This window comes from Oryctolagus cuniculus, chromosome 16, assembly GCF_051225735.1.
Source record: "Oryctolagus cuniculus isolate XC-2025 breed Fujian yellow rabbit chromosome 16, ASM5122573v1, whole genome shotgun sequence".
Classification (NCBI taxonomy): domain Eukaryota; kingdom Metazoa; phylum Chordata; class Mammalia; order Lagomorpha; family Leporidae; genus Oryctolagus; species Oryctolagus cuniculus.
Window position 1 is genome coordinate 69,979,073 of NC_142882.1, and position 23,284 is coordinate 70,002,356.

The following is a 23,284-nucleotide window of genomic DNA, read 5'->3' on the forward strand; positions in this document are numbered from 1 at the left end:
TGTTATCATTAACTATTGAAATGATAAAAAAGCTATTTGGCTTATTTCTAGATAATGTAGCTATTGCTTCACTATGTGACTTTTTGGAAGCTAGTAGAAGCTTATTATACTGATTGTTATCTGCAATGTAGTAATTCAATGGTCTCAGGGATACTATAAATATTTAACCTAATAAGAAGATAACGTGTCATTTTCTGGTTTAAAGGGAAAAATATTTGAACAGAGATATGTGTTTTTTTCTGTACAGATTTCTTCAGAGGCAGTCTTACTGTTTTTTGTTTTGTTTTGTTGGTAAGGAGATTGTCGAAAAACAAAAACTAAAGAACTAGGCTGTGTGGTAGGCTGATTCACCCTTGTCTCCTATCAGGGCACCTGGGTTTCCCTCCCAGCTCTGGCTCCTGACTCCAGCTTCTTGCTGATAGAGATCCTGGGAAGCAATGGTAGCAGCTCAAGTGATTGGGTTCCTGGCACCGTGTGGGAGATCTGGACAGAGTTTCTGGCACCCAGCCCAGCCCTGGCCATTTCAAGCCTTTGGAAAGTGAACCAATGAATGGGAGTCTCTCTCTGGCAGTCTTTCCCCATCTGTCAAATAAATCATAATACCTTAAAAAAATAAAAAGAAAAACAACTGTACTGCTAGCCCAAAAGGGACTTCTTGGGTTAAATTCCCTGTTGTGTTCTCTTTTCTAAACTCATCTCTGTCTTACAGAAGAGGAGCCTGAAACTACATCCACCAGAGTCCCCTTTTCTTTGTGAAGTCAGTCAGTTAAAAGCACTCTCGGGAGACTGGCATGGCTGAAGAAAGAGCTATTCCTGGGGTCAGTTCCAGGTCAATGTGGGAGCCAAGGCCCATGTGTGGCGTAGCAGCAGTGGGCACTCAGGCTCTGCAGGCCAAGAAAGGCTGCAGAAGCTTTCAGACAGCTTGGCTCTGGACAGGTGGGACGTCACTCGCTTCAGGACTGCAGGGAGATGGCCAGGTGACTCCTCTGGCTCAAGTTCCCTGGGGTCTGCAGTGGTTATGTAACCTCTGATGCCATGTGTGAAAATTCTTCCTACTTAGGACACAGTCATATGATGCCTTGGTCGTGGTAGCAGCATATCTGACAGTGTCTATAACATATAGCTTAGGTGTGTAGTAGGCAGCACATCTAGTTTCCTGTGATGTCTGCAAAGTGACAGAATTGCCTAACAAAGCATTTCTCATAACATATCTCCATTGCCAAATGGCGTGCATGACTGTACATGGAATGGTTTTTGTTTTCCAGACTGAACCCTGACTGGTTCTTGTGAGGTTTATGACAAAATGAAAGTCAATTGTGTAACAACAATGGTACAAAGTACAGCAGAGAGAAAATGAGGATATGCTAATGTAAGGTTCTTACGTGTGAAATGGTATAATATTAGCTTAAAGTAGATTGTGATAAGTAAAATATGCCTAATAAAAAAAGCCTTAAAATAGGTTCTAAAAAAGTTATAACAAACACCCAACAAATGAGGTAAAATGAAATAATAAGAATATTCTTAATTCAAAAGAATGCATAAATAGGGTGGGGAAGAATCAGTTGGACAAAGAGCAAGATTTGGGTTAAATTTGGATTAAAATGCAGCCATATCAATAATCACAATGACACTATCTGAACACTTCAAATAAAAGGCACAAGTTGTTAGGTTAAATAAAAAAAAATACCTGGCTATATTCTGCCTATAAAAAACCTACTTGAGATAAAAGAGCATAAAACATTAAAAGTGAAAGGATGAGAAAAAAATGTGCTATGCTAGCACTGATCAATGGAAATCAGAAATAGATTGTTAATATCAGGTGAAATAAATTACATGGAAAAGTATATTTCTAGGAATAAAAACAGTCATTTCAGAGTGATAAAGGAGTCAGTTAAGAAGTTATAACCATCTTAAACAAGTATGTGCCTAACAATAGACTTTCAAAATACAATTAAAAAACTGATAGAACTGAGGGGAAAGTACACAAATCTACCATTTTATTTATTTATTTGTAAAGATTTATTTATTTATTTATTTGAAAGGCAGAGTTATAGAGAGGCAGAGAGAGAGAGAAGAGAGAGAGAGAGAGAGAGAGAGATCTTCATCCATAACAGCTGGAGCTGGGCTTTTCCAAAGCTAGAGGCCAGGATCTTCTTCCAATTCTCCCACGAGAGTGCAGGGGCCCAAGGACTTGGGCCATCTTCTACTTTCCCAGGTTATAGCAGAGAGCTGGATCAGAAGTAGAACAGCCGGGACTCAAACTGGTGCCCATATGAGATGCTGGCACTGTAGGCAGCGGCTTTACCTGTTATGCCACAGTGCCAACCTCTACCATTATATTTAGAGATTTTATTACCTCTCAATAATTTATAGAGCAAGTACACAGAAAATCATCAAGGATCCAGAAGCCCTGAACAGCATTGTTAACCAACTTGACCTAACAGACTTATAGAACACTCTGCTCAACAATGGCAGAATACAGGTTCTTTTCCATGTGCTCAGAACATTTACCAGATGGGCAATAGTCTGGATCATAAAACATTTCTCAATAAATTTAAAAGGATTTGGTAAAGAATATTCTGTGAACACAATGGAATTAACTAAGAAATCAATAATAGAAAGTCATTTAGAGAATCTCTGAACATTTGGAAGAAATCCTGGGCCAAGAGTAGAGCAGTGGGCACAGGAACAGGGGAGGAATCAGTGGGTATCAAAGGGGAAGGGAAGGGGCAGTTGGAGGGGGCATTCATGTTTCCACATTCAGAGACATCCAAGAAAAACTGGGTTTGAGGGGTGCGCAGAGATAATTTTCATCAGTTTGGATTATCCTGAGTTGCTGCATAAGTTGCAAAAGTTGACTTGATTTTTCATTGTCAAAGCCACTCACACTCAGCCTCCAGCAGTGTACATGGGTGATTTGTAAGGTCCCACAGTAGAGTGAGGCTGAAGTTGGTGGGATTCAGAAAGCCATAATGCGCAGTTAGACCATGGGAGTCCTGGTCTGGATAAGGAGGCGGAGCGTGGTTTGCCTGTTTGGCCTTGCCTGCAAGCATCTCACCAAGCGGTCATGACCGCTCAGTGACACCCAGCTGGGTCAGATTTGCCTCGTCATCTGCAGGAAGAATTCAGAGAGGACAGAGGTACCTGCTTGGGCTGGTTGTGGCTTTAGGGAGAAACCCCTCATCACTGAAGAGATGGCAGTGGAAGTGGAGAGTCAAATGGGGGATCCTGTTCAGCGGGGGCTTGGAGGGCTCTCAGCGCAGTCAGGGCACCTGCAGAAACATGTTGGGTGGCGCTGATTCGTCTCTGAGCTCTCGTTTGCAGAAGTGTCTTATCCCACACTTGGTGCTGTTAACTTCTTGTGTGTTCTGCGTTGGTGTCTTCTGCTTATCAGGACTCTGGCTGGTCCTTGTTTTGCTCTTCTCTGCTAGATGCCTGGATTGTTTTTAAGCCTCACCTTGGTCCCTTGTGTTTCAGCCCGAGAGGAAGTTCGGCGTGGTGGTGGTTGGTGTTGGCAGAGCCGGCTCTGTGCGCATGCGGAACTTACAGAATCCAGACTCTTCCTCAGCCTGCCTGAACCTGATTGGCTTCGTGTCCAGGTGGCTTGACTCGCCCTGTGCCTTGTAATTCAGGGAAAGCCCAGTGAGACAGATTAGACCACAGGACTAAGTGGAGACTTTTCAGACCCAGCCAGCTGCTCCTTAGAGACTGCTAAGCATCAGCCCCACAGAAGTTCAAGTACGGATCGTCCTGGGAACTGATGAGTGCCTGGCTTCCTGCTGAGATACATAGCCACATGGGGACTGCAAAGACAGGTGGGGAGGGGCCTGCATTGTGGTGCAGTGGGTTTAGCCACTGACTGTGGGTAGTGCTAGTTCGAGTTCTGGCTACTCTGCTTCTGATCCAGCTTCCTCCTAACATATACCCAGGGAGGCAGCTGTTAATGTCCCAGATACTTGGGAGACCCAGATGGAGTGCCTGGCCCAGCTCTGGCTGTTGAGGCAATTTGGGGAGTAAACTAGCAGAAGGAAGTTATCTCTTTCTTTCTCTGTCTCTCCCTCTCTGCCATTCTGCCTTTCAAATAAATATATACAGTAAATTTTAAAATAATCATATATCATTAAAACTATAGTAGTTTATCATTCTTTTTTTTAAAAAAGATTTATTTGAAAGTCAGAGTTACACAGAGAGAAGGAGAGGCAGAGAGAGACAGAGAGAGGTCTTCCATCTGCTGGTTCATTCCCCAATTGGCTGCAATGGCCAGAGCTGTGCCCATCTGAAGCCAGGAGCCAAGAGCTTCTTCCAGGTCTCCACACAGGTGCAGTGGCCCAAGGACTTGGGCCATCTTCTACTGCTTTCCCAGGCCATAACAGAGAGCTGAATCAGAAGTGGAGCATCCGGAACTCAAACTGGTGCTTATATGGGATGCTGGCACTGCAGTCAGTGGCTTAACTCGCTACGCCACAGCACCGACCCCCATTCTTTTTTTTGTTTAGTTTTTAAAGATTTTTAAATTTATTTCAGAGGTACAGTTACAGACAGAGAGAGGGGGAGACAGAGAGAAAGGTCTTCCATCCACTGCTTCGCTCCCTATATGGCTGCAAAGGCCAGAGCTGGGCAGATGTGAAGCTAGGAACCAGGAGCTTCTTCCAGGTCTCCCATGTGAGTGCAAGGTCCCAAGCATTTGGGCCATTTTTTACTGTTTTTTCCAGGCTGTAGTAGAGAGCTGGACTGGGAGAGGAACAGCTGGGACATAAACTGGTGCTGATATGGGATGTTGTTGCTGCAGGCAGAGGCTTAGCCTACCATGCCACAGCACTGACCCCAATATATCATGCTTAAACATTGGTTTGAATATGTTCTCTTTGTATTAGTATCACATTAACATAAGAATTGATGAGAATTATTTTGTAGTGATTATGCATTTGCTGTGACTCTGAGAAACCAGTGTATTAATAAATTCCTTAAAATAAGTAAGTAGATAAATAAACAAGTCTTTAAAGGAGAAATGGGGAGAATGAGCACAGGGTCCGTCAGTTACAGCAAGCACATGATGGATGTGGCCTGAAAGAAGGCGTCAGGTATGTGCCAGTTAATGGTCATGTCAGCTGTCACAACAGTCATGCTTGTGGTGACCTTGGGATTTGCATGCTACGCACTCCAGATGCCATTGCCAGTCCTGGTTTACAAGTCCTGGAAGTGTGACACAAAAGAGCCAAGTCATTTGCCTGAGGTCACACAACTGGAAGGTCTCACGAACTAGATCTGAACCTGGATCTGCCTGATTCCAAGCCTGTCTTTTAAACACTGTGTTCTTTTCCCATTTAGTAATTTTGAGCCCCACTTTTGTTTAAGGAGTTATTTGTCTCCTATAACTCAGTCAAAAGCAAATGGGTCACCTTCTTCCTTTCAGTAACCTCAAATAGTCCCTCTACTTCTACATAAACATACAATAAGTCACTTCCTAAAGTAGTCTTGTGTAACATCGTTTATTAATATTAATTGCTAACTTGATTCAAGGCACTCGACTGGGCATGGAGACATGGAATTGAGCAATCTGGGCCTGTCTCTATTTTCGTGTACTTTGGAAACATCAGATAAACATTTACTCACAGCACAAGTAATTGTGATGGTCTATGTGGGTCTTTTTTCATATTTCAGTTCATGGCACCATTTTCTTCCAGTCTGCCTGTCTCAAAACCCGGTCTCTCTTTTAAGGATTTAATTTAAGGGGCTTTGGAGGACTACAGAGACCAAGAAGTGCTGGGATCTGCTTTTGGCCAATGTTCTCCTGTGAGATTGCAAAGGAGATACACACAAATGGGAGATCAAACAATTTTTTAATATTAATTAATTAATTAATTAATTTGAAAGGCAGAGTTACAGAGAGGCAGAAGCAGAGAGAGAGAGAGAGAGAGAGAGAGAGAGAGAGAGAGAAAGCCTTCTATCTGCTGGTTCACTCCCCAAAATTGCTGTAATACCAGGAGCCAGAAGCTTCTTCCAGGTCTCCCACATGGTGCAGGGGCCAAAAGGACTTGGGCCATCTTCTACTGCTTTCCCAGGCCATAGCAGAGAGCTGGATCAGAAGGGAGCAGCCAGGACTCAAACCACCACTCATATAGGATGCTGGCACTGCAGGCAGTAGCTTTACCCAGTACGCCACAGCACTGATCCCCAAAGTTATTATTAACCTGCACTGAAACCCCTATTTTATCCCTATCTGGAGCTGGGATCAGGCACAGCTCTTGAGCTCAAGGCTGAAATGGGACCTCTCCTTATCCCTGAAGTGAGTCCTGTGCGAATTGGCTGCCAAGATTGACACTGTGGGGACTCCTGACCTCCCAGGTTTTAAGGGGAAGGTGGCCAGCTCACACCCTGTGCTTCGCGGAAGCCCTGCCATTGTCAGACTGCTTTCGTTCCCCATGATCTACCTGCTAAATTCTAGCACCTCTTCAGGAAGTGTTTTCTGAACCCCTCTGCTAGACGTGTTCCTGGCCCTCGTTGAGTCTCCCACCCGTATGTCCCAGCACATTTCCCAGGTTTGTCTTACGTTGTTGATAGGTGTGTGTGTGTGTGTGCGTGTGTGTGTGTGTGTGTGTGTGTGTGTATGTGTTCATCTTTTCCCCATCTACCAGACTATGAGCTGATTGGAAGGTGAGAATTTTAATTCATTCTCCATGATTTCTCCTGCAGTTCCTAGCATTTACTCATTACTCAGCAGACGAACAGTAAATACTGGTCAACTCAAGCAGTGTAGGTTGGACAATCTCATAAGCAGAAACCTAGCACAATATCCTTTGGGAGCCCAACTTCCCTGTGCTCCCTTTGCCCGCTGCAGCTCCCGTTGGCTGAGAGCCTCCTGCTGGTTTCCCATTTTCTTCCATGACAGTGGCTCCCACAAACTGCTCTCCTGCCAGGGCAGCATACAGTCAGGGCTTCCGGTTTTCTAAAGTGGGAGTTCCACCATGCTCTGTAGGACTCAGAAGGCTCTGGGTTCCTGTCGCCCCTCTGCTCCTGGTTAGCTGTGACAGCCACAGCCACTGCCTCTCTGGACTTCAGTTGCTCAGTTTTTTTTGTTTTTTTTTTTTTTTTTTTTTTTTTTGACAGGCAGAGTTAGACAGTGAGAGAGAGAGAGACAGAGAGAAAGGTCTTCCTTCCATTGGTTCACCCTCCAAATGGCCGTTACAGCCAACGCTGCGCCCATCCGAAGCCAGGATCCAGGTGCCTTCTCCCAGTCTCCCATGCGGGTGCAGGGCCCATGCACTTGGGCCATCCTCCACTGCCTTCCTAGGCCACAGCAGAGAGCTGGCCTGGAAGCGGAGCAATCAGGACAGAACCCAGCACCCCAACCGGGACTAGAACCCGGGGTGCCAGCGCCGCAGGCAGAGGATTAGCCTAGTGAGCCACGGAGTTGGCCCAGTCATAAAGGAGGCAGTGACACCTGCCCTCCACTTGACCATTATTAGGCCATAAAGTATAGGAAGGAGTTTATAGTCACAAGGCAGTTTGTACCTCAAAGGCATTTGTGTGTTGGATTTGGATTAGATTCGGTAGTCATAAGAAGTATTTGTAACTATAAACCAACAGAGTTCATTTCTCACGAGATGAAAGGATATCATCACACTTTTAATTTTATGGAGGAATTACAAGGCTTGTCTAGGACATATATGCTGTTGTGGTGGGGCTGGCACTTGATGCTAAGTCCTTTGACTCCAGCCCTGGGGCTATTCTTCTCACTGTTTCATGGAAAATACTCTGAGAGTGGGATGGAGGACATTAATTTGTTCATTTCCAAAAGCTGCTCACGGATCGTTGTGGGGAGGGTGGGGAGGAGGAGGATTCTCATTTATCTAACTTTATGTGACTTTCAGTCAGCCCCTGAGTTCATTTCTCCGTGTTCTGAGACAGACGCGAGCTCGGGAGCATCGCGGGGGTCCAGCAGATCTCCTTGGAGGATGCTCTCTCCAGCCCCGAGGTGGAGGCCGCGTTTATCTGCAGCGAAAGCTCCAGCCACGAGGACTACATCAGGTGGGGCTTCGGGGCAGAGAATCCTTGCCTTGCATCACCGTAGGGCAGGACCATGACCAGGGCTGGGCAAGCTGAAGCCCTGCACAGGGGTCCTCACAGCCAGTGGGGAAACTGTGGTTGTTCTGTGACCTTAGAAGCTGCAGGAATGCTTTCACATTATTGTCGTTTATAAATGTATAAGGGCGTAAAAACCAGCAAAGCCAGTACTTAGTACACTGTAGTTCGAAACATTAAGAATGTTTTACTTCTTTGTTAGAAACTCATTGAGATTGGTTTGCACAGTGCTTGCCTTTATTGTCTAATAATACAGCTCAGGCTCTGCAGCCACACCCTTGGTGAATTGTTATCATCCTTTTTAAGCCGGGTTCTGCTTCCAGCATCTCACACTTTGCACTCTCAATGTCATGAAATACCTGAGAGTTCCTTTAACAGGTAGTATTTTTGCCATGAGATAACTGAATAAAGACCTAGTAAGGTCATCCGAGAGAGGAAATGACTTTGTGGAATGGAAGTGATATGCTGCCCTCCCTCACCTAGAAAGCCTAGAACCCTGTAACATTTAGTGAGTCCAGGCCTCATCAGAGGAGCCGCAGGTGGGAGCTGCTAGCTGATAGGGAGGCGCCAGCTGCTTCTTCAATCGCAGCTTCCCACCATGCTGCCACCACGCTGCTGCCCAGGCGGAAGCTCTCCCCTGTGTCAGTCTCCATCTAGACGAGGAGAGCTGTTTCTCTGGGTCACCTTAACCTGAGTGGCACCAGAGTACATTTCCTGTAAGAAGCGACCGTGCATAGAAGTGTCTGTGCCCTGGTATCTAGGGAATGCAAACCAAAGTCCTGAGACTTTGCCTCACAGTGAGGCCTCCAGCAACTTCTGTGTCGTTGTTTCCCTGCATTTCCTAACCCTGCTCCCCTGTCCCCTGCGGACGAAGCCCCACAAAACGCCCAAGTTCCTGCCTGTGCTGCTCGGAGGGAAATGCATCTGGAAGTCAGCCCCTCAGACTTCAGGGCCAGGTCAGATGCCATCGGGGAAGCTCAGACTGCTTCAGGCGGAGGAGCGAGGGGGCATGGGGTTTGTAACCTTTATTCGCAGTTGTCATGGTAACAGGCAACTTATTTGTTAATGCGTGTTTCTTAATAGTACTTAATTTTTAAAAAAGAATAGGTGAAGAATTAACACAGAAGTAGAAAGTGCTTCCGTCCCCGCTAGCAGGAGAATATGTGCATAACGGTGTGGTGTAGTGTACACTGAGGTCGTCCATCTCCTCTGGGGCTGACTCCACCCCCTTCATGACAGAGTCACACCCAGAGACTCCAGGAGTGCGTTTAGAATCTGCTCTCTGCCGTGCAGAGCGTCTCAGTGACGCTGATTTGAAGTGTTCCTTCCCTGTTTTCCTGTCTTTTGCCGCAGGCAGTTCCTCAAGGCTGGCAAGCATGTCCTCGTGGAATACCCCATGACGCTGTCCCTGGCAGCTGCGCAGGAACTGTGGGAGCTGGCCGAGCAGAAAGGTGATGTCTGCGCTGTCTATCCGGGACCCAGGCCTCTTACCTGGAGTTTCTGTTTCACTGTAGGCACACACAGGAATGTGTGGGGAGAGCAGACGGGTGGGTGCGAATCTGAGCACTTTTGGCTGAGGCTTATCAGCTTCTTTTAAATTAATGAAAAAACATGAAGTATAGCTCCCACTTGCAGTGTCATGCCTTTATTTTGATATTATGCACATGACACACTGCTAAATGGAAAAATTAGAGTAACTGTCTTACGTGGCTATTTTGTAATTTCTGTTGTTTCTCTAAAGAAACAATTACTTAGTTTTTTAAGATTTATTTTATTTATTTGAAAGAGTTACAGAGAGAGGTAGAGACAGAGACAGAGACAGAGAGAGAGAGAGAGAGAGAGAGGTCTTCCATCTGCTGGTTCACTCCCCAAATGACTGCAACAGCCAGAGTTGATCCCATTGAAGCCAGGAGCCAGGAGCCTCTTCTGGGTCTCCCATGGGGTGCAGGGGCCCAAGGACTTGGGCCATCCTCTGCTGCTCTCCCAAACACATTAACAGGTGGCTGGATTGGAATTGGAACAGCTGGGACTCGAACTGGCGCCAGCACTGTGGGCCAGGGCTTTAACCTGCTGTGCCACAGTGTTCACCCCACATTACTTAATAACTGTTTAGTGTATGCCAGGAACTTGGAAACTGTGCTAAGCACATATTAATGAAGCACTTCTTCCTCTCTTAGAAACCCTTGGTGGTAGGTATCATAGTCCACTTTTTGTTGCTGTAATGAGAGAGACGTACTTAGCTCGCAGTTTTGGAAGCTGGAACCCAAGCGAAGCGGCTTTATCTGTTTGGCTTTTGTTGAGGGTCTCATGCTGCTCCTCATGTGGTGGAGCAGGGAAAAGGGAAGCTTTTGAATAGCCTGATTTCTGCTTGTCTATTTTAAGTGGGCCTTTCAGAGAGGCCAAGCAGACTGGCTACTATGTTCCCTAAGTTCTGGTCACCTAAGCCATTTGGGCACTAGAGGGTACCCTAAGTTCAGGTTAGTTGTCAGTCTCACCAAGGCCCCAAGGCCAGCAGGGATCCCTGGGCTTGGACTGACTTGCAGGAAACCCATTTGTGGACCTGAGCCCTTTGGGAAAGCTGGACTCAGATCCAATCCTTGAGGTCAGACCCAGTGTCCCATCCATGCATGCATCCCAGAAGTTCCTTGTGTGGTCAGAATGACTGCCTGGCTACAACAGGAAGGGTCAACCCCTTCAGGATGTCCAATGGGATGGAGGGTAGTAAGCGTGTTTGATTACCCCAGACAGGTGCACATTTCCCTGTGAGTCCCTGCCTAGGTGGAACAGTTCATCAAATGCAGCAAGAAGGGGTGGTGCTGAGACTGTATGCCCTCAAGATCTGCTGTAGGTTAGAAGCTGGTAACCTGTCTCATTGATTCAGATGGATGTGCACCTGTCAGTTCCATAGCTATGGTATGAGTGGCTGCAGTTGGTACTGCACCCCTTCAAGGTTTGCTGTGCGACAGAGGCTGCAGAGCCTTCTCTCGGCTCCATGGCTGCATGTTTCTCAGCATGGCCCTGCATGAGGTATTTCACTGATCGCAACAAGAGATGGTGGAGCCAAGACTGGGCCACCGCAGGTTCTGCTGTGGGGTGGAGGCTGGTGAATCAGTGACATGGGCTCAGGTATATGAGTAACTCCTAGGCTGTGAGATATGGGTGAATTTTCCTCTAGTCCTTGTGTGACAGTCACAAGCTGGGACCACAGCTGAGAGCGGGGCTGGGGCTGAGTCGCAGGGTAGCTTTCTGATCTGTTGGCAGTACTGACGTTGGCAGACAGCTGAGCCTTTCTGTCCAGGGACTACTATTGCTTGGTTCTTCTTGGATTTTTTTTTTTTTGGTAGATGGTTTTGGTTGCAGGCTATAGGCCAGAGGCACTGTAAACCAGCTCTTTGGAAAATGGGGCTGTTTCTTTGGAACTTAGCAGCATGACTGGTGAGTCTGGCCTCTCCAAACCTTTCTGGGTCTTGTGCTCCACCAGAGTTCTGTGACATACTCAAATCTCAAGGCTTATAAAGAGAGGTTTTTGTCCATGTATTGGTGTAGAATTCTTTTTGTTGTGTGGGGACATGAGAGGGTTGCTTCCTGATTCTACCATCTTGCTGATATCACTTTCACAATTGCTTTTAGTTAATTAAAAAAAATGATTTATTTATTTGAAAGGCAGAGTTAGAGAGAGAGAGAGAGAGAGAGAGGGAGAAATAGAGAGAGATCTTCCATCCACTGGCTCACTCCCCAAATGGCCGCAATGGCTGGGGCTGGGTCAGGCTGAGGAGCCAGGAGATTCTTCCAGGTCTCCCACGTGGATGCAGGGGTCCAAGCACTTGGGCCATCTTCTACTGCTTTCCCAGGCATATTATCAGGGAACTGGATTGGAAGTGGAGCAGCTGGGACTCCAACCATCACCCACATGAGATGCTGGCATTGCAGGCTATGGCTGTACCTGCTATGCTACAACACCAGACCCCATCATTTTTAATGAGACAAAAATGTAAAATAGAACACCAAGAACAATGTTATACTGGAGATTGGATATTGGTCCATTAAACAAGTAAATTTAGTTGGAACTATATATATTTACACATATATAAATAGATCACTTAAAACACTTAACAATGAAGGTTGCCTTTGTTTTTTAGGAACATATTCATTCCCCACTTGGGCAGCTTTTTGGTGATAGTTATGACATATGTGAGGTGCTGAGCTTAGCACCATGAATATAAAAAGGTGGCCTTGTCCTGAGGAGCTTATATTGCTGAATGTTCACATAGAAGTGTGTTCACTGAAAAGGTTACTATAGAGTTTACATGTAGCTAGGGAAATAATAATCATTTTCACATTGATATGCCTAAATATTATATCATCTTTGGTGGCAAAAGTTACAGATGATTCGGGAGCAAGGACATCAGGAGGGCAGAATAAGAAGCCCAGGGCTCCTCTCCTCACAGAGATCCTGATTTGGCGTATAGACCAGGTTGACCCTGTGAATACTTCAGAAACCACTGAAGAGCTTACAACACCCCGGAAAAGCACACAGCCAAGCGGAGCCCCATTGATGTGGATAAAAAATCTGTTGTGTTAACCCAAGATAGCCTGTCCACCTCCCAAGCACACTGTGAAGTGGCTGGGAGGAAACTCTGAACTCCCGGCTTCTTCATCAGGATGGAAATGCAAAGGTAGACCATGCATCCCGAATTCCGGGTTGTCAGGGATCTGAAGGTCTGGCCGGTGTCTCACCTGACTTAGACTACTGAATTGATCTTCAGTGTGCTTTGGGTTCCAGGGTGTGGATGTCTAAAGACAAGGATGAGCGCAATGGCTTGTTTCAGCCCAAGAAAGTGCAGTGTTGCAGAAGAGGTGAGCAGGCGTTAGAGACTACAGGTGTGTGAGATAGAGCACAAATCTGTTTAAAACGTGAAATTACACTCACAAACCTGGAGAAGATCTATCTCTAGAAACGGTTTGGCAAGCATCCGAGTTTCTAATCATTGTTATTGGCCACAGTTTGCATTCTACAAATTCAGTTCAAGACAGAGAGATGGCTGTGTTTTCAAATATCCGAATCACCAAGCATAAAAAGAAATAGGCCCAGACTCTGGGAGATACAACCCAACCTTACAGCATTGATGGTGACTGCCGTTTTGATTCTGTTTTGTTATGGCAGGAAAAGTCTTGCATGAGGAGCATATCGAACTCTTGATGGAGGAATTTGCATTCCTGAAAAATGAAGTGGTGGGGAAAGAGCTGCTGAGGGGGTCACTTCTCTTCACAGGTCAGTTTTGGGCGGGATCAAAGGTCATAGGTGAGGTCAGAAGGCCAGCTGCGTTCTTTCCTAGCTGTCTAGGATGTCAGCTTGGATTCGTTTCTGCCAATCATTCTCTGACTGAGCTGACCTAATTTTCCCATGCTTCTGTGAATAACAAAATGTATTTTTTTCAAGTGAGTTTTAATTGCTTGGTGGGCCTTGAGTCCAAAATGTGTTAGAAATCCCAAGCATATTCATGGTTCTGCCCCAGTGTAGTAGGCAGAATTTTCCATCCTGAAATCTCGACCAGTTGGGGATTATTTTTCTACAGGAAGTTGTACATGTTTATGTCAACATATATACACATGTGTACATGCATGTATTAGAAACCTGAAACCTGTTTCTTTTTCCCTTTGGTTGGATTGACTGCTATTTCTGGTAGCATGTCTTACTTTGCAAAGCTAAATTTAATTTTAAAAAAAGGAAAAAGGGAGGTACCTCTATGAAAGACTTTCAAGCTGGCCATCTAAGTTTCTGTGAGTGTCAGTCATCACCTTGCACTCCCAGTGCATAAGGCAAGGTGTCTGTCCTGATCACTTGGCCATGTCTTTTCACTCCCACTTCGTCCCTGGCTCCTCTGGCATCTGGCAGTGCCTCCCTCCCAGTACCCACGCCTTTGTGATTCCCACAGCTGGCCCTCTGGAAGAAGAGCGGTTTGGCTTTCCTGCATTCAGCGGCATCTCTCGCCTGACCTGGCTGGTGTCCCTCTTTGGGGTGCTTTCTCTTGTGTCTGCCACGTTGGAGGAGCGGAGGGAAGACCAGTACATGAAGATGACTGTGCACCTGGAGACTGAGAGTAAATGGTAAGTGGCAAGAAACCTGAGGACAAGGGAGCTTAGGAGTCTTTCCCGAGTGCACTGGAGTGACTCCAGGGGGAGCTGAGCTGGTCTGATGCCTGGAGCCAGGAGCTTCTTCTGCGTCTCCCACATGAGTGCAGTGGCCCAAGCACTTGGGCCAGCTTCTACTGCTTTCCCAGAGAGCTGGATCAGAAGAGGAGCGGCCAGGACAAGACCCAGTGCCCATATGGGATGCTGGCGCTACCCATGGAGGCCTGACCTACTATGCCATAGCGCTGGCCACTGAATTAATTTTTTTACATGGAGTTAGACCACCTTTTTGCTAGAGTTTATGATAATAATTCATTGTTAAAAATTTGAAACACAACCAGATTTATTGACAGATTGATTAGTTAATTTACTAATCTAACTGCTATTTTTAAGATTCTATGTCTGATCCACGTGTGATTTTCGATTTTGGGGTGAGCGTTAGGAACATGAGTCATTTCAATGACCTTCCAGACTAGAGATCTTGCTGGGCAGCAGTTCTTTAAAGCAGGTTGGCCCCTGCCTGGTTTGTGGGCTGCATGATGTAGCACACTCCGGTGGCAGGAAAGCCATCTCCTCCTGGGAATGCAGCTCCAGCTTCTGACTGTGCCACAGGAGAAAGCTTTGGGGCTTATAGGTTTCTTGTCTCCTTCTTCCAAAGCTTATCTCAGTGCAATCCTGCTCCAGCTCAAAGCAGACATCTTCCCAGAGCTTGTCACTGCACATTAGGAGCCACCACCCATTGTCTGATGGCATAGTTAAGTTATTCCTACCTTCCAACAACATAGTGAATTGGAGCAGAACCACAGGAGTGTGGGTGTGGGTGCGGGTGCGGGTGTGGGTAGGGGTAGGCAGCCACTTACATATAGAGAAATATCTGAAAATACTGTGTTAAAGATACTGTGATTTTAGTAGAACTTATGGATTTTTTTTTTTTTTTTTTTTTTTTTTTTTTTTTTTTTTTTTTGCTTGAGAAGTCCTTAAATCAATGGTGTGGAATTTTTAGAATATATTTTAAAGAGCAGGTCAGAATACTGAGTGAAGCTATTTATTTTAAGATCTGTGAAGAGGAGATTTCTCTGTTTTCTATAAATTTATATCACAGCTTTTACCTGCTACCATAGAGAAATGATTCATCCAGAGAAGGGAGAGATTGCGGAGTCTATTCAATTTGAATTTTAGATTTTTATGGTGCTGACATGAGCCAGCAGGGAAAGTCTGGAGTGGAAATGGAAGTAGTTTGTTAACCAGTAGAGGGTGTTTTCCCTCTGGTGTGTGATTGGGCTCATGGACTTCTTTGAGGACCTAATGAAAAAACTAAGAAATCTTCCTGATAAAAGTGTGTGCATTGCGTGTGAACAACAGTTGTATGCAGTCTGAGGTGGCTCGTGAGCTGCCCGTTGTCCACGTCTGGATCCCCTAGAGGAACCCATAAGACTCAGAGTAAAATCTGAATCACACACGAGTGTTTACAGCAGTCATTGAGTGAACTTCCCTGCCTGATAGCAAATGTAAACACAGGACTGTCTGGCAGGAAAATTGGAAACACCATCAGCCCTGGCCTTGGGGAAGCTGGTAGAGACTAGAGACGGGGATAACACCTCAACCACTGCGTTGAGCTGCCGCTCTGGGCAGATGTTTGCAAACTGAAGCCCTGTTACCAGGAGGCTGGGTGCCCCCACTCCCCGCGCCCCCACCTAACCTCTCACGCTATGATGCTTTTGTCCTTGCAGCCCGCTGTCCTGGATCGAAGAGAAAGGGCCTGGTTTAAAACGGAACAGATATTTAAGCTTCCATTTCAAATCGGGGTCCCTGGAGAACCTGCCTAATGTAGGAGCCAATAAGGACATTTTCCTGAAAGATCAGAGCATATTTGTCCAGAAACTCCTGGGCCGGGTCTCTGGGAAGGAGCTGGCTGCTGAAAAGAAGCGAATCCTGCACTGCCTGGGGCTGGCGGAAGAAATCCAGAAAGCCTGCCACCAGAGGCAGTGAGGGCCGAGGCCACACCGCTGCCCTGGCAGCACAGCTGGGTTTGTCAACAGCTGACCGCTATCCCTACTCTGATGATTAAACTTGTTGGTAAGCAGGATCAGTTTATGGTTATGCGCTGTGCTGGGATGAACTTGGGGCTGGGGCCCTGCAGCGGGGATGAGGCTGATAAATGCTTCGTATGCTTCTTTTTCATTGACTTCCCAGCAGCTCTGGGCAACGGGTGTCCCAGGGCCTGTTTGTGTTAGTGTCCTGGACAGTCTTGCCCGAAGTCATCCAGATGGGGAAAAGCAGAACTGACTTTACACCCTGCCCGTGCCACAAACCACTGCAGAACACTGGCCTGAAACCACTTCTGTGTTTGAAAAAACTTTATTTCCTCCAAAAGTCTCTTGCTGGGTGATGATAGCAGCTGCTGGAAATTCTAAAACAAGATGCAGCCTCTGTCCTTAATAACTCACAGTAGCTAAAGAGAACCAACCACATATCCATCTCATTGTTGCTGGCAGATCCCCTAAGAGAGAGAAGGGCCTGTGGACCTGGGGCAGTGTCTAAGGGACACGTCCAGAGGGATGACTGGGTTAGCTGCGTGCAAGTCAGGGGACCTCCTGTGCCAGTCGCAGGAGAGCAGGACCACAGCAGCCACTTCCCCTTCCTGCCCCTAATGCATTTATTTGCACCCATGAAAATGCTTTCATAACAGTGTCCAGCTGTACCCTAAGGGGAACTGCAGCCAGGGACAAGAAACCAGAGCCCAGAATCCCCTGTGCTTTCTTTGTGAAGCAGCCACTCTGTATCTCATTCTTCTGGGCCCGGAGCACCAGAGAGTTACCCAGACACCCTAACCAACACCAAGCCCATGTTCTACTTGCAGCCTGCCTGACTAGTGCTGTATTGTCTGTGCTGCCGCGGGCGAGAACCGAGCTCTCCAGTTCACAGGGTGAGGAATGAAGTTACAGATCCCACGGCTCCAGAGACACGGCATTCTTATTCTCGGAAGGGCACTTGTTCTTTTTCTCAGATTTGTAGGAGACGCTAAAACTGCCAATTGAAATGTTTTGCTTGGATTAGACAGCAGGGAATGTCAACCTTGAATCAGGGGGCAGGAATAAGGTTTTAGGAAGGAGGCTTTGGGGTCAGAGGAAGGAGCATAAGGCTCCAGGGTCTATGGATGGACCTCACAAAGCCCCAGGTGAGCAGCGAGAGGTCAGGCAAGATCAGTCTGCTCTTGGCCAAATGGACAGTGACCTGCTCTGTAGCAGGTGCCTTCTGGTGGAAGAAGCCAGCAATGGGATGTAAGCAACTCAAGTGGAGACATGTCATGCCAGCTACCTTGTATGTATGTGTGTTAGGAGTGGAGCCATATTGTGCCAGCTGCCTTGCATGTATGTGTTTTAGGAGGGAGACATGTGCCAGCTGCCTTGCACACATGTGTGTTAGGAGTGGAGACATGTCGTGCCAGCTGCCTTGCATGTATGTGTGTTAGGTGTGGAGCCATGTCATGCCAGCTACCTTGCACGTGTGTGTTAGGAGTGGAAGGCATATTGTGCCAGCTACCTTGCATATGTATGTGTTAGAAGTGGAAATCTATTAAGCTGGAATGAGTGAGTCATAAGCAATTAATCAAACAGGTTTGGTGAGCAGGCAGGGCGGGGATGATCAAGTTGCTTGGGGAAGGACTAAGTCCCTAGGAAAGAAGAGCCAAGGAAGGCTGGTAGAGTCTGAAGCTGAGCAACAAGAAAGCCCCAGAACTCAACAGATGAAATCTGCATTTCCACAAGACGGTGGTCCCCACTCACTGCCTGTCTGTATCACGGAAGGGGTGGGAAGGCGTGTTGCACTCGGCTCCCGGGGGCCTTCCTCTGCCTCAGCACAGGGCCATACATTATGCTAATTAATTGACCTGCATAGGAACCAGCCCATTCCCATCACATCCAGTCTGCAGACAGTGCTGTGTCTCCAGGCTTCCAGAACATGAACTCTTCTCCTGGGGTAACAGAGCTCATTACATTCAAATATTGAAATTGCCTCCTAAATTAGTGGCATCCATGTAGGCTAGGAAGAATCAGTCTTATTGTGTGTATACATTTAATTGAGAAGCAGAGATAGAAAAACAGAACTTCCATCCACTGGTTGACTGTAAATGCCTGCAGTGGCTGGGTTGGACCAGGGACAAAACCAGAAGCCTGGGCTTCAATCCAGGTCTCCCCGTGGTGGCAGGAACTCAACAACATGAACCATCACCTGCTTCCTCCCAGGGTGCACACCAGCGGGAAGTTGTATCATAAGCAGAGAAGCTGGGTTTGGAACCAGGCACTCCAGTAAGGGATATGGGGATCCCAAGAGGTGTCCAGACTACCACTGCAACCTCTTCCCCAAAATATACACTTTTAACAAGAGTGTCAGCATCAGTAGGACTTTGTTTGCACTGTTGTCTGCTAGGTAGCTGCTTTGGCTTTGTTTCTCTATGAGCCCAGAAGTGTAGCTTCTGTGTGATTGCTTCAACTGTAGTCAACACCCACAGTCTAACAGTGCCACAGTTGTCTACACTGCAGCGGTTCCTGGAGGGAGTGGGTGGCTGTGCTGTAGCAACTTGGGTTTGCAGGCTTTGGGAAGGGGGTGGGCAATATAGGTTCCTCTTTTTTCGAGCAAAGCAGTTGCTCAGATCCCAGTTTTCTGGACTGGAGCGAAGAGCAGAAAGGGCTGTGGAGTTCTGTAGTTGGGGCTGCTGCTCTGCGTGACAGAGTTTCTCAGCTTCCCTGCTTCCCTTTTCCCCGTGAGCGCAGTCTGCACCCATCCCTGGCCTGGGACCTGGGCAGGCGTTGCTGTGAGCTGTGTTCCCCTCTCTACGCTGGCTTTCTAAGTCCCCAAGCTACATGACAGTGTCCTGTCACTTTCTGTTTGTTTTTAATTTTTATGTTTGTATTTGAAAGGCAGGGAGACAGAAACGGACAGAGAGTCTGCTGGTTCTTTCCCCAAATGCCCAGAACAACAATAACTGGGCCAGGCTGAAGCTAGGAGCCTGGAACTCAATACAAGTCTCCTGCATTGGTGACAGAGACCTGAGTCCCCAAGCCATCATCTCCTGCCTCCCAGGGTGTGCATTAGCAGGACGCTGAAACGGGGGCAGCGCTGGGCTTGAACCAGGCACCACGACATGGGGTGTGGGTATCCCAAGTGCTCTGTAAACTGCTGTGTCAGATGCCCACTGTCGCTTCTTCACTGACGCTCTCCCTCCATGCATCGCCTGGAAAAGCGGGCCTGCCTTTGTCGGCCTGGCCCTTCTCTGCGGCAGAGGCGAGGCCCCCCCGCCCCCAATCCATTCAGCCATCCGGGATCAGATTCCTTTCATTCTCTAAATGCTCACCGTTTCAGAAATAGACTGTGTCAGTTTTCTTCCTCAATACCAGCTGTGTGACCATGAGGTTCAGTCCCAGCCTCTGTTGGTTCTGTTTAAATGTCACCTACACAACGCTTCCCTTGACCATCCCATGAACACTGTGCTCCGTCCCTCGTGTCACCTGCCATTCCCTCTCCTCCTTCCCTATCTTTTCTCCTCCGTAGAACTTGTCTTCTAAGGTATTTTATGAGATATCTTTTATTGAGGATTTCACTGGTGTCTTCCCTGGAATATAAACTCCATAAAAGCTGAGATTCTGTCCTTTAATTCATGTTACTCCAAAGTGATGAGAACAGTGCCTGTCACCTAGTAGATGCTCAATAAATATTTACTGAATGAGCAGTGCCTACAAGTGCAGTTTCTCCCTGCTTCCTGACCACTCGTACAAGCCTCGGGCCCTTCACTGTTGGGCAGTAGACACATGCCCTTCATTTCCCCAGAGAGAAAGTCACACCTGTCCAGATCACATCCCTTTTCTGTTTCCTCTTGGCATAGAAGTGTAGCTTTCTGGGGCTGGCCAGCTCTGTAGGCTAATCCTCTGCCTGCAGTGCTGGCATCCCATAGGAGTGCCACTTTGTATCCTAGCTGCTCCTCTTCAGATCCAGCTCTCTGCTATGGCCTGGGAAAGCAATGGAAGAGACCCCAGGTGCTTGGGCCCCCACACCTGCATGGGAGACCCAGAAGAAGTTCCTGGCTTCTGGCTTCAGGTTGGCCCAGCTCTGGCTGTTGTGACTATCTGGGGAATGAACCAGCAGATGGAAGACCTTTCTCTATGTCTCTCCCTCTCTCTCTCTGTAATTCTGCCACTCAAATAAATAAATCAAAAAAAAAAAAAGTGTAGGTTTCCTTCCTCAACCACATGGGCCCCATGTGCCCACCACCAAAGTTGACTTCCATTACACTTAGGATATGGATTCTGCCCAACTCCTGTTTCCTGGAGAGCTGTGACTCATCTGTCCTATATGATTTTCAAAATCCTTCATAAATTCCTAACCATGCGAAAGCTGCTTAATTTTGATGACTTAATGAGAGTGAATTAAGAAATACTTGATTCATTTCTATTTATGCATAAAAGTACTTAACCTTAATGGTGCAATTAATTCACACCAAATGTGAATAAAATATCACCATGCAGAACCTTTCAAAAAGAATGCATTTTAATGATGAAAGCCAGTATTTGCAAAGTTTTTCTGTGTGTATCTTTTGTTGTATTAAACATGTACTGTCATGTATATATATATCCAGGTGGATATTAACACAATTTAGTTTGTCATAAAAGTTATGCTTTAAAAGTCTCAAAAAAACAAAAAATAACAAATTCTTCTTAGAAAATGACATTTAGGAGTTAATGGCATCAAAGTTGCATCTTAACATAAACCTTACTGCAAATATACAATTCTTTCAAACACGATACATGGAAAATGGGCTGCCCTCCCCTAAGGCACTGTGGCTTTCTCCTCCAGCCTATTAAAGAACACAGGGGCTAACAACTGCTGAGTATAAAATTTTCTACTTGGAAAATCCCCCAGGACCATTCACAACCTCTTACTTTTAAAAGTACCATATAAAAAGTTTCAAATCAGTTTCCAGAAAAGCTAATATTGGTCCATAACAGAAGCTTCCTTTGGCTTATTTTAACTTTATAGCATAAGAAAATTCCAATTTGAAATGATAATATAAGATATGTAAAATAGCAGCCATCTAGCCGAGGTAAATTTTCTAAAGCTAACTAAACAAAAAGCCTTTTCTTCTTTTCCAAAATAGCTGTGACACAGCTGCCTGCCAATGTTTGTTTACAAAAATGTTTACCACCTGCTGGCATCCCAGCCCAGGAACCAGCCTGTGAAGGTGGGGGGCTCATGGCCCTGCTTGATGATGACGATCGGTGTCCCCTTGTCTCGTCCAGAAGGGTCTGTCTCAAGGTACTTTTTGGCTAGAAAGAGTTGCAAAGACACAGAATCAATTAGTTTGGGCTCGACTAAACTATAGGATTATTCTTCCCATAAATTGAATTTTTTTGTTTCCAAGTAGCCAGAAATGAACAATTTCTTATTGATATCTCTCACCTGCATGCAAAACACCAAGAGAGTCTGTCTCATTAATTCTTCAAAGAATTCCATGTTTTATGGCATAATTATTATTGTACTTTTCAATAAAAAGAAAATTATGCCAGAAAGAACAGTATTACTCAAAAAAGGAAGTTAAAAAAACTTATCAAAGTTATGAAAGGTTTACTACTCTAACAAAATAAAAATTTAAGTGAATTGAAACATTTTGGAATACATGGAAATAATTATATTGTAAGTTAGGTAACAAAGCATTATTCTTATATACATTCTGAGGTTCTTCATGTTTTAAAAATTCCATTGTTCTAGGCTACCTCTCGGTTTTGGCACACAATTTTGGAAGATGTGGTGTGAAAGAGCCGCGGGCACTCAGTTACAGCTGCGCCAGGGCACTGCCATCACGGTTGGTGGGAGGTGGCTCACCTGACTTCACAGATTCAGTTTTCTCCACTTCATTGGCATCATTGCCAATCCAGATGAATATCTGAAAATGAATCAGTTGCAATAATGTAGCATTTGGGGAGTGTTGGCTCAGTGCTGGCCACCAGAGGAAGTCCTTCACACTCGTGGCGCATCTACTCTTCACAACAACCCCAGAGGCCAGGGAGGTAGAGAGGGACCCGAGGGACCCGAGAAGTTCAGTCACTTCCCCAAGGTCACCCTCATCAGGACACACCCAAAGGAACAGCCAGCGGCTTGGTCTCCATATTTTATTTATGTTGACTTGCATTTTTGTTAAATGTCTTATACAAAGATAATGTCTTTCACAAAAACAACAGGCTGCTATTTCTGTGCACCTGCTCTGCTCCCTGGGGTGGGAAAGACAGCATCGCCCCACTTCCTGAGTCTGGGCTGGAGGGACCACACCCAGACACAGAGCTTCTGCGGGGACACCCAAGACTGCCATTAGGGCTCTGCCGTCTCATATGGTATTGTGCCCTGTGACACTTTGGTGAAAGTGTTACAGTTCTTAGTATTTAAATATTGAGGTTTAAAAAGTTTTAATTAAAAAAATATAAAATGAGGCCGGTGCCACGGCTCACTAGGCTAATCCTCCACCTGCGGTGCCGGCACTCTGGGTTCTAGTCCCGGTTGTGGTGCCAGTTCTGTCCCGGTTGCTCCTCTTCCAGTCTAGCTCTCTGCTGTGGCTCGGGAAGGCAGTGGAGGATGGCCCAAGTGCTTGGGCTCCTGGCTTCGGATTGGCACAGCACACCGGCCGTAGCAGCCATTTGGGGGGTGAACCAATGGAAGGAAGACCTTTCTCTCTGCCTCTCTCTCTCTCTCTCTCTCTCTCATTGTCTAACTCTGCCTGTAAATATATATATATATTTATATAAAATGAATGCATACTTCCCTTTGTCAAATGTATGGGTGCATGGGTTGGGTACTTTCATGCTAAAAAAATCCTCCTCAATTGCCTTACATTTAAATCACTTGTTGGAAAAAAAAATTGGTCAAATTAAGCTGTGGTTGTATTCTAATTTGTGGTGAAAGTTCTGGAACCTTTGGGTGCCAGGCACAGAACTCACCATGATGGAACAGTAATACAAGTGAAAAGCATCACATTAAAACATGGAATGTAGCAAAGGGAATATTCGAAACTGCTCATCACTCCAGA

At 46.2% G+C, this 23,284-nt stretch overlaps 2 protein-coding genes across 4 annotated transcripts in view; one reads left to right on the plus strand and one right to left on the minus strand.

Moving 5' to 3' along the window:
- BLVRA (biliverdin reductase A) overlaps nt 1-16,300 on the plus strand; it is a 35,977-nt gene extending 19,677 nt beyond the window's left edge. For all 3 annotated transcript variants that reach the window (XM_008261676.5, XM_089315670.1, XM_089315669.1), the window contains 6 exons: nt 3,478-3,599; nt 7,909-8,028; nt 9,436-9,533; nt 13,247-13,354; nt 14,019-14,190; nt 15,945-16,300. In XM_008261676.5, the coding sequence (XP_008259898.2) occupies nt 3,478-3,599; nt 7,909-8,028; nt 9,436-9,533; nt 13,247-13,354; nt 14,019-14,190; nt 15,945-16,203 (879 nt within the window). In that variant the 3' untranslated portion in view covers nt 16,204-16,300. The remainder of the gene's footprint in view (nt 1-3,477; nt 3,600-7,908; nt 8,029-9,435; nt 9,534-13,246; nt 13,355-14,018; nt 14,191-15,944) is intronic.
- A 4,439-nt stretch (nt 16,301-20,739) lies between these two features.
- SCIN (scinderin) overlaps nt 20,740-23,284 on the minus strand; it is a 69,621-nt gene continuing 67,076 nt past the window's right edge. The window contains exons 15-16 of the mRNA XM_002713774.6: nt 22,090-22,150; nt 20,740-21,533 (exon numbers count right to left, since the gene is read on the minus strand). Of these exons, the coding sequence (XP_002713820.3) occupies nt 21,406-21,533; nt 22,090-22,150 (189 nt within the window). The 3' untranslated portion in view covers nt 20,740-21,405. The remainder of the gene's footprint in view (nt 21,534-22,089; nt 22,151-23,284) is intronic.